The sequence below is a fragment of the Apaloderma vittatum genome, unplaced genomic scaffold (assembly GCF_000703405.1).
Source record: "Apaloderma vittatum isolate BGI_N311 unplaced genomic scaffold, ASM70340v1 scaffold1895, whole genome shotgun sequence".
Taxonomy (NCBI): domain Eukaryota; kingdom Metazoa; phylum Chordata; class Aves; order Trogoniformes; family Trogonidae; genus Apaloderma; species Apaloderma vittatum.
The window spans coordinates 7,273-22,932 of NW_009716297.1; the positions used below are offsets into that span (position 1 = coordinate 7,273).

Sequence of the window (15,660 nt, forward strand, 5' to 3'; positions counted from 1 at the left end):
ACAGAGCCTCACAAACGACACAGGAAGACAAAAAGATTGGCAGAGAAAGGACCATGGAAGAACGAGCAGCACTAGACAGAGAGGAAAAAAGGTATAGAGTGGATAAAGGTAAAAAAAAAAGGAAAAAAGGAACTGAGTTAACACATGAAGTGTCCCACAGTAATGTCTCCAGCTGCTACACATAACCAACAGCTGCTTATGATGAGCTGAACATGTTTAAGACAACAAACACTTTCTGGTTGAGTGAAGACATGCATGCTATCCATATGTTTTTTATAGGAAAAGAATTCAGGGAGAGCAGGGGTTACTATTAAATTATTGGAAGAAAACATAGTTCATTGTTATTTAGGTGAACTTGCTTTACTACCAAAAACATAAGCATCTGAAGTAGGTCATAAAATGACCAAAAAAATTACCCTGATGACCAGAATATGCAGCAGTTGGCTGCACTTCTATTACCAGTACATTTACTTTCACAGCTTCAGCATCCAGCAGAAAGCAGGTGCTCCTGAGGGAGTATATACTCTTAACCCACAATTTTATCCATCAATAAAGAATTGCTTTTGATCTGGGTATACCATGAAATCCATGGCTCTGAGGCAGGAAAGATCCCAAGTATACGTGTGAATACCACTGGTCTTTGGGGGATGAAGACATTCTATATCTTATTTGATAGTATTCCCCGTCAAGTTCCACAGATTCATTACAATGGCTACAGATGGATACATACACCTAGACCTGTAACCTCCCTTGGGTAGCTGCACATCTTCTAAACACAAGTTCATAGTGCTTAATAAGTCCAACTGGAAATTGCCCTTTCTTGAGGGTTTAGTCTACTTTTGGGTCAGGTGGGGGAAAAGAGCTGTTTGGGAATTGTGTGGGTGGTAAAAGCAGCAGGAAAGGAACGCTTCTCCGTTTTTTTACCATGTATTTTATTGATTCCTCTACCTTTAATTTCTACAGCTGGCTTCTGGCATTCAAAAGCAAGAATTGATGTCTGTGTGTTTTTGTGTGGGAACATACATACGCACACGTGTTTCTGGCCATAGATTCATTCTGATTTATCTGAGTTTCCTTCATTGATCTGCCAGGTTATATTTTGCAGAAGTGAGGAAGATGCTCAGCACTAAGCTTGGCCATTTATTTTCCTTTCTGAAGCGTGTGTTTATCACCATATCTTACAGGATGAATGATATTAGGGTCCAGAACCACACAAAGTATTCCAGATTCTCCCTTTTGTCACAGGCTACATCCATACCAGCAAATAAAGAGGGTCAGGACCAGTTTTCTGGCCCTGCAGAGAAGTGCAACACGTATGTATGTCTAAACTGCATTCTCCTCACAAAACAGTCTGACTTTGGATTGTCCTAACCCCTGACCTGCACCTGGGCATTATTTGGAAGTTTGCTAGTTAGAATAGACCAGCTGGGACACTGCTGACAATTCTTCAAGACAAGTGGTTATAGGACATAATTTGATCCTGCAGTCTTGCTCTGTTTAGTTTATTAGTAGAGATGAAACCACAGGAACTTGAGTTACTGCATTGCTTTTTCCATTTCTATTTCAAAACTGGACTCATTCAAAACTCTGCCCCTCTCTTTTGCAGGGATCCTATCAATGTATGCCTCTCCTGGATATCATCCAGTAAATCCCATATGATTATGCTTTTTTTTTGATGCAACAGCCACTGCTTGGGATAATTTCCATTATCCAGAGAAAGGCAGAAGAGGAAGGGGCATTTAAGGCTTTTTTGGTGAAACTTTTAGCTGTTGGTGTGAGCTCTTAAGACATGGGGAGACTAAGCCAGCCTTTGCAACTTGCTTAGGTCTCCTTCTACTTGAAGTATTAGTGCTAACAGGGAAATCTACATGTTTGATAAGAGCTAACCAGGAACTCCAGTCATAATGTTGGTTAGTGGAGCAAAACTGGGAGCTATTTGCCTCTGGCTTTCCCAGTCAAGCTTGTTCCTTACAAAGCAGCAGCAAAGATCTCAGAATGTCTGGTGGACTGATGGGGACAATCACCTCAAATCACCTAAGGCATGGCTGGAAACCAGACAATATTATTGAGCCTGGCTATTAGACAATTTGGAATACTCATAGGAAAGTCCTGAAGCACGGAGATCTGGAGGAGCTGCCGGTCTCCAGAAGGATAGATATTACTATAAGAAAGGAGACACAACAGTTCCTGTTGCAAACAGTTTGCCAAACCTTGTTTTGCCCTAAAGGTAAGTAGTCTAAAATAATCACTAAAAAAAGTGCTTGTAGACCTGAGTATTATGAAAAGTTACCTTTCCTACACTGTGGATTTAGCATTTGGTATATTTAATTTAATTCAGCATTAAGAACAACAAAAAAACTCAGACCAACTTTAAATAAGGCAACAAGTCCCAGAACTGTACAGAATAAACCAGTGTATACAAAGATAAACATGACCTTCTCATCAGACACTTAACCAGAACATCCAAACCGCTCACACTTACTACTGGGCATGGTTCACAGCTTAATTTTGTACACGTCAGAGTATATTTCCGCGAAGACGTTGACTGGGCAGAGCAGAGACATGTTGTGCATTGATCCACCATCATGCGTCTCCATGGCTGAAACATTAGAACCAGTTTGTAAGTCAGTGACTGTCTCTTCAGCAAAACTCAAATAAATGAGCAGTTTATTCTCTTTCATTAAATTGCACTACAGTTCTTTGCACGAGAAAACAGAAAACCAATGCTCTCGCTTTTCAGAGATGCAAGTTTTTGCATCTGTAATTCCACAACAAGCAGTATAGCACAAGGCTATTTTTTAAGTAAGCTCTTTAAAATTCCTCAATCTGTGAAATGGCTTTGGCATTTCTTACTTCATTGCTTACAAAGCCAGCAGGAAGAAAGGAAGCCTTGAAAGCAATGAGGAAGATTTTGTCATGAGCTATCCTGAATATGTATTAGGTGGTTGCCACCAGTTCATTTTCCCCAAGTGTAGTGAGTTGGTTTGCCAGCAAGTTTTTATTCTTGAGCCATCACAACTCACAGAAATTACTTGTTACTGTTCTGCAATAATACTGCTTAGAATCTCCAGAGGTCTAAAAGCTTAAAATTGAGAAAAGAAAAAACAAGCAAACAAAGAGAATTATTGAGCAAAAATCTGGACTCATCCATAATTATACACAAATCAGTGACTGCACTAGTTCAAATTTCAAATTCCCTGAGCTCTTCCTTAGTACCTTGTTTGCTGGATCCCATCACCTTTTCAAATCTAGAAAAAAGAGCTTTTAAAACGTAGAGCAAAAATGCTAAACTACTAAATGAGGAACACTGAGGGGTTAGTAACTTGATTCCTAGCACTGAAAGAAATTCTAAATACAAAATCTTTCTGTCGCCCAAGTGCACAGCCTTTCATTTCAACCCCAAAGTGACAAATCGCTATGGTTGAAGGGACAAAATGGGAGAATTCCATTGAAGGTTTTCACAAAGAACTTCTAAACCACAATAAATAAGGTAAACAGACCCTGAGTATTGCTAGATTAGAAACCTTTTCACTTGTGCTTCAAAAGTCAACAGAATGTCACTATTGATTTCATTTCAAAATAAGAATTTCCCACGCTACACACTATGTATGTCCTCAATTCCCTTTTTTTTCGTGTTCCAAGCTAGTAAACTCTCATGGAACAAATGGAGCAAAACCAAGAACCTGGCCAGAGTAACTGTGTAAAGATAGTGTGTTTATAGGTAGCTCAGAGCCAATACGCTGTCATACATACTAAAAGACAAACGTTCTGATTAAAAAATTTTAATTACATTCTTACTCTACAAATCATCACAACAGAGGTCCCTCAGGCCTCAGTGGTTTTCTATAAAGCACCAGCAATAGCAATAACTTTTTTTCTTGTTTTGTGTAAGTCTAGATCCTCCACATTCAACATGACAGAGTTGGTAATGCCAATTACCAACTTTTAACATCTCAGCTTAAGACCTTGACATAAGACTCCAGCTTTCTTGGTTTAACTTTTCATAGTTAATGTCGGGCCATTAATCTGGAGGGTTAAAAGACACAAGGCCACACTCATAGCATTGTCCAATGGGAGAGGGACAGATAGCAAATCACATAAAAAACTCCAGACTTCTTGACTTTCAACACTGGGAGGCATTCAGACACTAGGGGAATAGTTCTAGTACAGACTACATGCCCACACAAGCACATTCAATTCACTGGGACTAATACTGCTCTACTGGTTAGCAGCTCCACATACACATGTGCAAGTACACGCAAAAGCTTTGCAAATCTGGGAGCCATTCTCATCATCATGACCTGCTTCATAATTGTACTTAAAATCATAGAATAATAGAAAGTGTTGGGCTGGAAAGGACCTTTAAAAGTCATCTAACACCCCTGCATTGAGCAGAGACATCTTTAACTAGATCAGGTTGCTCAGAGCCCTGTCAAGCCCAGCCTAGAATATCTCCATGCATGGGGTGTCCACCACCTCTCTGGGCAATCTGTCCCAGTGTTTCACTACCCTTATTGTAAAGAATTTGTTCCTTACCTCTAATCTAAATCTACCGTGCTCTAGTCTAAAACCATTCCCCCTCATCCTATCACTATACACCCTTGTGAGCAGACCCTCCCTGGCTTTCTTGGAGGCCTCCCTTCAGGTACTGGAAGACCCTCTAAAAACAAATGCTTATCACAGAATGCCTCAGTAGCTCTAGGCTTTCACAGCATGAAGAAAGTGTCTATAAAGACACAATTGATATTACATTTGGCATTCTCACTGGATCTTATAATAGTCTTAACACTCCAATTAAATATAAAAAATTATAGATAAAATTGAGTTTATAGTAAAATCACAGTTATGGGCAGGAATGTAGGGCTTACTAGTTACATGTTGAAGCAAAATCCTCACACACAAATGCTTTGAACTTTTGGGGGAAGGACCTTGATCCAAAATTTGTATTACACCTTAATTCTATGATATTTATTTAATGTATTTAGGGATCAGCATTCAAATGCCTTTAACAATGGCTTTCTGGGAACAAACATAGCTTAGCATGGCAGAAATTAATGAAATAATGGATTGATACATCTTTTTCCCTTTATATAGTACACCTATCTTTTTTTGGCTAAGTTAGAATAAAACGTCAACATTTGCTAACCCAGCGTTAGTCACTGCAACCAAAATAACCTGCGTAAAGCCCAGATCTACTCAGATCTCCTTCAGAAATGCCACTCAGTAAAAGCCTGGGAAAACAGACGAGTGATACAGATAATACTTTTGTTAAATACAACCACCTGCTTGTAAGTCTGCAGTTAAAGCCCACAGCATTGTTAAGAACAGCAGAGTGAATGCAATACACTATATTACTGGAATATAATATTGGTAACCAGATACAAGACAAAAATGTAAAGGGATTAAGGACACAGTCAGTTAACAGAACTGCAGCAAAAAAAAATCAAAACTTGGAATCATTCAATGAATGAGTTAATGGAGCAAAGTTTTCCCTTGATATAAAATGAAACTCGAAACCTATTCTGAAAGGACCCAGAATAAAGGTTTTGAAATCCAGGAAGTATAAACTTCTGTGGACACCACGTCTTCCTTCCTGACCAGAACTCTGAAACAGTCACTGAAGTGCAGAATAGTGTAAGCCAAAGCTGTAGTAATGCCAGCTGCTCAAAAGCTTTCCGACATATAGCTAATTAGTTAAAAATCAGTCAACTAAATGAAGCTAGTTTAATTGAAAAGTTCATTAATTTAAGGCCAGTTCTAATATAAGCTCTAATTTATTTTATGACTTTAAAAAAAAAAAATACAAATGGCCACTTTCTTTAGAAATCTTCCAAGACATCTCAACTCAAATTTCACACTCTCCATCCTGAGAAAATATTTTGGTAACTGCATTGTTGAATGCTAACTTCAGTAGTGCTTGACACTTGCAACAGCAAGAGCACAGAAGTAACCTAACAGCTGGGGCTTACCGACACCCTCAAAATCTTGCACAGGCAGTATTTGATAAAATGACCAATTGTCAGGAAGAAAAATGGCACATTTTAAAAGCTGTATTTAAAATAAAAATATAAAGATAGCTTTTATATGGTAGCCAGATAAGTAATAAGTGTGAGTCAAAATAATTTTGTGTAAGCTGAAACACCATGCATTCATTCCATATTGCGAAAATTTTATTAAGACAGGATTTTTTTTCAATATTGCAGAAGCTGAAATATTGTATTTTTAAGTCTTCAAAATACAGATGCCTCTCATTTTACCTTTTTGTTTCAAAATTTGCTTATGGCTCATTTTAAAGCATTTTAAAATCCTTAGAACAAAGACTTTACTTGATAGATCACTTAAATATTTTGTCTGAAGAGAAAAAATTAGTTTTTCATGAAAGAAGAGAAGGTAACTGGAAAGACATTTATTCTGCAACACTGTGTGTATTAGCATATACTGTAAAACAGAAGGTGGCAGGAGCTAGCAATTACTATACTGCAAGACATTCTCTACAGGTATGGTCCTTATAAAATGCCACAACTTGTTTTCACAACATACTATTGAGGAGACAAACAGAGGAATCAAAGAGAAAGCAGATTATTTCAGATTTTACCACTTTAAAGCCTCTCTCCCAGTGTTCTGACAAGAAAGGCAGAGTTATTTCTTGGATTTAATTCTACAGGGAAGTAATCCCTGCACAGAATGATGGATGCTTGATGACAGGGCTTTAGCTCTAACAAACTGACAAACTTATGCCTATCGACTAAGAAAAAAAGTCAAAATAAGGAGAAATAGATGGAGAAACATTCTCTCTACTTCAAAATTCTGAAGATATTTAGGTAAACTTACCTTTTAAATAAACAAAAACTTAACTTTTAAATAAATAAAAGTTAAATAAATGAACTTACCTTTTAAATGAAAAAATGAAGACATACATTGACAACGCAGGAATACATAGGTTAAAAGTTAGGTTAAATGACTAAAGAGGACCTGTTTCCCTGGGGAATGAAGAAAATATTTAGAGCTCTTTGTCACCAGAGATGCTGCCAGAATATGGATTTAGGGAAACAATGGACAATTGACAGAGCTCTCCAAAGATAAATTCGGCATAAATGAGATCAGATGCTTAACTCCCATCATTCCCACTGTCATGAGCTGGGTTAAACATGTCTTAATCTATCCATTAAACATGCAGTTCAGAAAAAATTTCCCTCTGAGGGCATGTCAGCAGGGATCTTGAAAGGGGACAGAGGTCAAATGGTGAGGAAGCTCAGCTTTCCTGTTCCTGCTAATAGCCAAGGAGGGATACCCTTCCTTCCACACAGGTGGAGCAAGAGTCTCCATCCTTTTTTAATCTGCCTTATCCTCTAGGTAGAATATGGAAAGTTTTTGCTTCCCCAAAGTGGGTAAGGCTCATTTCTGAGATTTACCCCTCGCACATAGTTTCCTCTATGTTTGTTAGCCTGCAAGTCATCACACAACACATGACCACAGTTTCTAAGCACTTTTCTCAAGCATCCTTTCAAGATAAAGAAATATTGCTGTCCCTGTTTTGCACAGACACTCATTGTCGTATAGGAAGACTGTGGCAGAGTTATGACCTGGACATAAACATGCTTAGCCCTTTGCCTTTGCTTTTACGCCAAGGCTTTACTTGAGGAGATTCTTTCTGAACAGGCTGCCCTGTATCCTTTTGTGTATTCTGGCAAGTTCGCGTTCTTCAGAAGCTCATTCATATACTTAAATGTCTTACCACAACAGCAAACAAAAGGAATCATGTCTTACCCCAATAACAGTGCCATTCAAAAGACAACCATTCAGAGGTACTGAAAAAGAAGATAATATTCCATTTAGTATTACCATTACTAAGATTTAATAAACCACAGGTATGCTTTTTTGACTTTAATTAGAGTTCCAACTAAGGACATTTAGATAGAGTTTCACTGTAAAATGGCCTAATTGAATCCTCTTACTTTATACCTTGAACAGAAGTGATTTGTCAGAGTTATCCTGAATTCTACCTCAAATATCTCCTGTTTCTAACAAGTACAAGGCACAATATAAATTTTCCCCTCCTGTTCAAGATAAGATGCACTCAGGTTTTCTGCAAGTTACACTGTGTATTTCCTTTCCTCCTTCTCTTACCCCTACCTCCTCAAGCTGTGGCTGCATATATACTTGTCAATTAATCATGATTGGGAATCACCTGATTTGGACTTTTGACCCAAGTCTATGCGAGGAAGTAGCCATAGCCATGATATTCAGAGGCATGGAGAAGATAGCATGGCTGCACGCATACTCCCTGGTCATAGCAGGCACTGGGGAGATCACTGAGTCTTCCTACATCTGTCTCAGGACCTCTTTTAAATGCTTAACAAAGGCGGCTAGAGCTGTAGAAACATAGCCGGGTATGTGTGTCTGAAGCAATGCAAAATAGCTTCAACAGTAAGTAGTTCAAGAAGAGACAGCAAATATAGGTTGGAAAGAGAAATAATAGCAGCAGGTGTTATTGTGCTCAATGTCTACATTATACAGGAGATTGTCAAAGTAGTACTACACTTGTATAACATGCACTTTTGAAATTGCTGTTGAGAAACAGGAGATCAACACATGAAATGATTCATTCTCTAGTGATTCTGTTTGTCATACACAAAAGCTTACCACATCTGCAGGAAGGACAGCAGTCTATTATTTGGTCACAACGTAGTTCAGTTCCCTCTGGACAGTCTGGCACATCCATGTGAGAGCAAGAAATATTCTTCTGCTGCACAAAAACCTCATTGTTCACCCGGATACACTCATTGATAATGCAATGGTTGAAGGGGGATTGCCACTCTGTGCCAACCTGATGGGAAATTGCGAAAGGATTAAATACGGGAAGCAGTATTTGTGCCACTGGATAAAAGGAAGACCACTGCAGGCAACACACTGATTTGCACAAAGCCCATGTCCTGCATCAGGAACAGTCTGCCACTCAACAGTTCTCCACCAATCCTTACAGCAACAATCAGTTTATATAACAGTCTACTGCTTTGTAGAATAAAGGAGTTAAGGGGAATATTCTTAAGCTGAAAAATAAAAGGGCATGTGAAATAACATGTGAAGAAGAAAAAGCACTCTTAACTAGTTTTAAAGCCACATTTGTTACCTGTTAGCTGGCTGCACTGAATTGCACTGTAGCTGAGCTGGCCGTCTTTCTGCTGAAACATACTGCAAATCAGCTCCACTAAGCCCAAATGAGGCTTTGGCATAAGGTACTAGAGCTGAAAACACTTGCAAATGTAGAAGAGACCAGATCATGTTGACAGTTCTACTGGTTATAATCACCAATAGTCAGTGAAGGCAGGAACTTTAAGTGCTATTGTGGTGTCAAGGGTTGGAGCTTGACTGGCCACTGAACACTGACAGATACTCTCTAACCCCTCTCCCTCCCTAAACTGGAAAGGAAAGAGAATATGGCAGAGAAACTTATGGATAGGGAAAGTAAAGTAGCTTTAGTAAAACAATAATAGTACTAATAAGGAAATAATAAATAATGAACTACATATTGGTATATATAAAACTGATATCAAACCCAGCTCCCTCCCTCCCCCATAGCAATCTCCACTGATGCTGCAGAGCAGGCTGGAAGCCCCAGGCTCAGCAGCAGAGAGAAACCAGACACAGGAGCTGGATTCAGGAACTCAAGATCAGGATCAAAGGCAGAAGATCAGACAGAGTCCTTCTCGGACTCCAGCCATTGAAAAAGAGACCTTAACGCCCCGAGAGCCCTCAGTTTTATACTGAATACGGTACATATGGAATAGTCTTGTTGGTTATCTGTACTGTCTGCTCCTCACCAGATGTGTAACCTTTTACTTCCTTGTGACCCCATTTACTTCCCGGCACCCCCATCATGGGGCACAAGAGCCAGCAGTGACCTTGGTCTCTGTGGGAATAAGTATAATCAAGAGCCTTTCTGCATACCAATCGCTAGCAGTAACTATAAACGTGAGGCATTATCACTTGTAGTAGCAGACACTGTCTGCAAAAACATGCTATTAGCTTCAGAAAGTGCAGCTTCTTAGAAGAGACTGAGCTGAGAAGTAAAAATCACTGAATAGAACTGGTTCTGCTTAGTTCAAACCAGGACATACAGGAAGAGACACCACCACAGGCCAGAAAGAAGATGCTGTCAGAGCTCAGTGCTAGGAGGAGCTGATCACTGCCTTGAAGCTCTGTGCCTTCACTATTAACAATCTTTGAACACACTTCAAGAACAGTGAAAGTGAAAATCAGATCACCTAGCTCCAGTAAATTTAAACACCGTTGCTCAGAAAGTTAGGGAATAGTTTTCTCTCAACTCTTTGTTAACACAAAAAGAGTAAAGAAAGGACACTGCAAGAAAGACAGCAGAATATAAGGTTCTATTACTCTGTTATGACTACAGAAATCAGTAAGACACAGTGGAACATTAAAATAGGCCTTTTGAAGGCTTATTTTATGAAGCAGAGAAGAGTATTGATCGACATTAAGAAATATCCTTGGTAAAGTTAGGGAAGAGGCAGGTTGCAAAAGGATATATTGACATTTAGGATAGCAGCAGACTGCCTTTGTAAAAGAAGCAATCAAAAATTTAATATTAAATACGGGAACATGAGACGTAGATGAAAATGCAGACATGCTATAAAGAATAACACTTAGGGAAGACAAGATGGGAGAAGATCTATTATTTTAAACACACTTAAATTACCTTTCCTGCCTTTTTTCAGTCTAAAGCTCTGCATAGGATTAAGCAATTTAAAGCTACCAGGACAGGCAAAGACTTGCCAAGGGTGGTTGAGTTAGGGGCAGAAGAAACTGAATAGCCTAAAGGAACTAAAAATATAGGCAAGACAAGAAACAATATACATGTAGCTTTCCACAGTGGTAGGGTATCTGCAGCACATTTTAAATGGCTGTTGTGTGCACTCACTTCCCATTGGGCACTTTGAATCTTAAGGGAAGAGGAACACTGTTGAAAATAAACTGCTGTTTTGAGCAGAAAACAAGTGCGGCCCGGACCACTGCAGTCTCATCTGGCATGAAGCAATGACCTTTAGCAAACAGGGAATAAGTCATCTTTTCATCCTCATGTACTTCCTGACACTTCAATGGGCATCAAATAGGTATGTACATACTTGAATACGACTGTGAAATTCAAGCAATCCACTACCCTATCTGCCTGCTATCCTTAGAGTAATACAAATTAATTGCAACAATTTTAAAAAAAAAAAAAAAAGCCGACAGTCACAGAAGCATCCTGACCATTTTACATTCCTTTGAGCTATCACCTGTGAAATTATTCACTTTATGTAAATATATTTCTTTCTTAGAGCACAAAAATGGTGGGGAGGATTTTCTTGTTCAAACCAAGTAAGTCACACACACCAAAAAACATTGTTTTTCAGCATTGCTTGATACATAGAAGAAATAGCTCATATCTTCTTCACCTCCTTCCATGAAACACAAAATAATTGCAGGGCACTTCTGCTAGAAGAGGAAGCACTCACACTACCAAAAACTCACCTCACGCAAACGAGAAGTTGCATCACCTCGAGACCAGAATAGCTGCTCCTCACAGGCAGTCTTCTGGCATCTCCCACAACACTCCCCTTCTTCGGCAATATATGTGTAACCCTGTAGGAGAAAAGAGGACTAAGTGACACAGGAATAGGAGAAGATTAATCTCAAAAGAAAGAACTAAGATAAATTTTTAATGTTAGTAACTTTTTATGGAAATGGGAGTTTGCAAACAGAACTGCAAGGCCACATGCTGCTACAAAACAAACAAGTGGTCCACCCAGTTTATAATCTGTCAGAAAAAATAAATTAAAATACACACAACATTAGGAGCAGAAATTCTTATCCTGAACATATATTTTAAAGACATGTTCACTTTGGCTACATGGACTAACTCTGAGTACTCTCCTTGCTTAGGTCATGCCAATCAACTAATGGGCCTTGTGAGGATATCAGCAGTATGGAGCATCCCCTCTTGGAGTACAGAAAGTGTTGAAGAAACATCTTCCTTGTGCTAGGATCTGCTCAGATATGATACAGCAAAAAGATTTGCCTAAGACAGAAAAGAACAACAACATAAACAGACAGAAATGGAAAGAGAGGAGGTAAAAGAAAAATGCTTTCAGGGGACCCTGAGATATTTTTACCAGCATTAGGCAGCAGTCATATCTGCATGTCAGTATACGGCATGTGAGCAGCTTCTTTTATGCATTAGCAAACTGTAAAGAGCAAGTTTTTCCAATAATATGACCCTACAGAGTGTAAAAGGAAAAAGAAGCAAGTGCACTTCTAAGGGTGATTGTCAGAATTGCCATATTATTTGGCAGATTTTGAGAGAAAAGTGTGTGAATGCTAAGAATCCAGTTAAAAGAAAAATCACTGTATTGATTCACCTCTTCATATGAGAAACATGTAAGAATACATGAAACATGTAAGAACACATGACAATTTTTATTTTTTATTTTAAAAGTTTATATATATAACAAAAAGAAAATGAAAGGCAAAAATTATTCTAGTGACATCTTGGATATTGATCAGCATTCACGACTCTCCTTCCCAACCTTGACAATTCAAGGTTAGGATTCTGTCTGAGCATATTCAGACATGGGAAGGGGTTGGTCAGACATGTAGTCCAGGGACCAGTTTTGACTGATCATTTCATCTTTTCATCTCCTGAAGCAACTAGCCAAATATTCAAACATATTTAAGTGAAAGAAAGCAAGGAGCTTTAATCTAATTAGAAATAATATATTCAACATTTAATAGCTAGGCAGTCTCCAAGGAGCAAAATGTAACTTTGATTTTAATATAGAGTTGAAGGAAAGATGTTGTGTTAAAGAAAATATTGTTTGTGTGAAAAGTGTCTATGAAAATAAGGCTCATTTTCTTTTGGTCAACCCCTTTGAACTGAATTGTTGAAGTATTCCCAACTGATCCCTTCCTTCACGAACCATCTGCAATATGAAGCACATTAGCAAATTTTGATAATCAGTGGATTTTCATATGGAAGTGTATTTTGTATAATGCCATAGAATATAATACCAGATTTTGACCTAGCTTTGTAGAAAAAGTTGTACAGTTGAGCATTTTAGTTTTGTATGACTTGCCTGCTAAATACATGTCTGAAGCCTCAGATACATTTGTTTGTGTAGCAAGTAAATTCCATAGGCTGTTTGTGCCCAGAATAAACCAAAATCCAGCTGCAGAACTCAAACTTCACTAAGTCGGTTTGAACAGGGCCCTCTAAAGTGCAAACAAAAAGGTGTCATGCAGCAGATTCCAGGGGTGATTTGCACCCTTAAGGCACTGAAAAATATGTTGGGTTTGGGCAGTTCAGCCTGCCTGAGTGACCTTTTCAGTGCTTGGTGCATTCAAAATCTGACTTCCAAAGGGAAGAAACGTAGATCACAGCTCTCAACTTCAGCGTCTGCTGAGCTTTCTCCTAATGTAGCCTCTGACCCACCACAGCCTACAAACCTGTCTCAAAAGACAAGGCTGCAGACTGTAACAGTCTACAAGCTCCTCAAAAAGCAGAGCATCCTTCTGTATTTGAGGAGCAAAGTGGAGAGTGATGGCTCGCTGTCAAAGATCCTCCACAGCCTGAGAAATATTTCACCGTCAAAACTCCCCACCTTTTGTACCTATCATTATGGGAATTTGGGCCTGCAAGAATAAAGAAAGTTTTACTATGTTTAATTCTAAAGTTGTTAATGTTTAAGGTTACATCTAAGAGAAGAAAAATGTATTGTACACTTTGAGGTGGTTTGTTTTTTTTTTTTTAATGTGGGGTTTGTTTGTTATTTTATTAGTGTTTTTTTAGCTATATGACATGTATAAAGAGTATGATCTACCAGGGTTATTCCTGAGCTGCACAACCTATGAACGCGACAAATCTTGGATACTGGTGCTGTTGAATGTTAGTGTCAAACTGAACTAGGCACAGCAAGCACTTTCCATGTCTTCATTATTTGTAGGATATAGACATTAGCATAAAGAGATTCCCATGTTTGCCATGCTTTGTTCAAGGACCCACTCGGAGTCAATGTCCTGCTTGTCCCCTGCTTTTTCTGGACTGGATCCACTGCTTTATTCCTCCTCTACACCTTACCCCTTTTTCTGTTTGTTTTGTTTAAACACAGAGTTCAAACAGGGAATTAAAATTCAGAAGAAGCCCTCAGTAAGTGTCTGACTGTGTACAGGACTAAAAAAGTTCCCCTGGCCTGGGAGGTGAGGGGTAAGGCAACACAAGGCACCCCTCGTACTTCAACAGGTGCACGTGGCTGACTTGGGAGTCAGAATCAGCAGCTGCGATGGAGGACCTGACAAGCGCGCAGTTGTGCTGCCAGATCAGGCTGTTCTATCAAACACAAAATGCAGAGATAAAGCTGATCTCCTGAGCAGAGGGTGAAAGTGTATGGATTAAGAGATTCTGCGGGGGGGGCGGCTTTTGAGCTGGAGCTTGGCTTGCAACAAATAAAAGATGAATGCAGATCAATTCTGCAGCATTCAGAGAACACACATTTTGGGTTCATCGCCTACTCAAAGCTTCCAGAGGGGCACACCCAGGCTGTGGTTTGGCCCACTTGTGCTCTCTCTCTTTTATTCTCGTGTTGCTCAGGTTACACAGTTCATCTTTTCACAGGTGCTAAGATGTTGGCCAGAAAACTCTGCCAGATGCCTTTTGGCCAACAAAGCAGGAAAAAGAGAACTGAGATTACTCCTCAAAGTAGTATTTTTAAGAAGAATCTAGTATTTGCTTCTTACATATTGAGATGACAGTACTTAGAGTCAAATGAATCAAAACTGCGACAGCATACCAAGAAAAACCCAGTAGGATGGATACGAATCCACTTGAAATGGTGAAAGCAAAATCCTCAGTGGTGATGAATCAGCACAATTACAAAGATTTCCCTGGAGCGACACTCATTTACCCAAGGTAAGGACGTAATTCTCTGTTTACAAGTCTCTATAACATTAAGTTATCATTTCCTAATTTTCATTATAAATTATGCTTTAAAATGCAAGCCAAATGTTTGAAATTAGCTTCCTATAAGACTTCCACAGTTTTTAAATGAGACCCTGCACATCTAACATTGAAACAACTGTCTTCCTTTTATATTAGTTTCTTTGACCTCTTTAATATACGCTATTAAGCCATTTATTACCATGCTTTATATTCTACTTCAAAAGAAAATATCTGTCTGAAATATTAGAGATTAAAGCCATAGCTTTTGTAGTCAGTATCCATTACAACCATCATTCACTATGTCTTTGTGCATTGGGTGCAAATGCTCTTTATTTTAATATAATTAATCAAGAAGCTTGAAAATATAATCTAATTAATTTAAACATGCTTAGCCAAATGGCTTTGTCTCAAATACTTGTGCCAGAAAATTATGCTTCATTCTTCTCATAATCATCTAATACTTTAAATTACCCAATAATTTAAACCACACTCTTTTATACCACTTACAAAGTACCTAACTCCAAGAACATTGATAAAAATTAAGCAAAGCAAGTGTTCTCTTCACATTAGAATACTAGTGAATTTAACATGTTTTGAAAGCTGTTATCCATTTTATTACCATGTTTCTCTGAAGGATGTAGTCTTACTCGCAGACAAATAATTTCTGGAGG

General features: G+C 38.6%; 1 protein-coding gene across 1 annotated transcript in view; it reads right to left on the bottom strand.

Annotated features, from left to right (window-relative positions):
• Positions 1-15,660, bottom strand: part of VWF (von Willebrand factor) — a 133,521-nt gene that overhangs the window by 4,016 nt on the left and 113,845 nt on the right. The window contains exons 44-47 of the mRNA XM_009869457.1: positions 11,530-11,640; positions 8,644-8,827; positions 7,768-7,808; positions 2,483-2,599 (exon numbers count right to left, since the gene is read on the bottom strand). Of these exons, the coding sequence (XP_009867759.1) occupies positions 2,483-2,599; positions 7,768-7,808; positions 8,644-8,827; positions 11,530-11,640 (453 nt within the window). The remainder of the gene's footprint in view (positions 1-2,482; positions 2,600-7,767; positions 7,809-8,643; positions 8,828-11,529; positions 11,641-15,660) is intronic.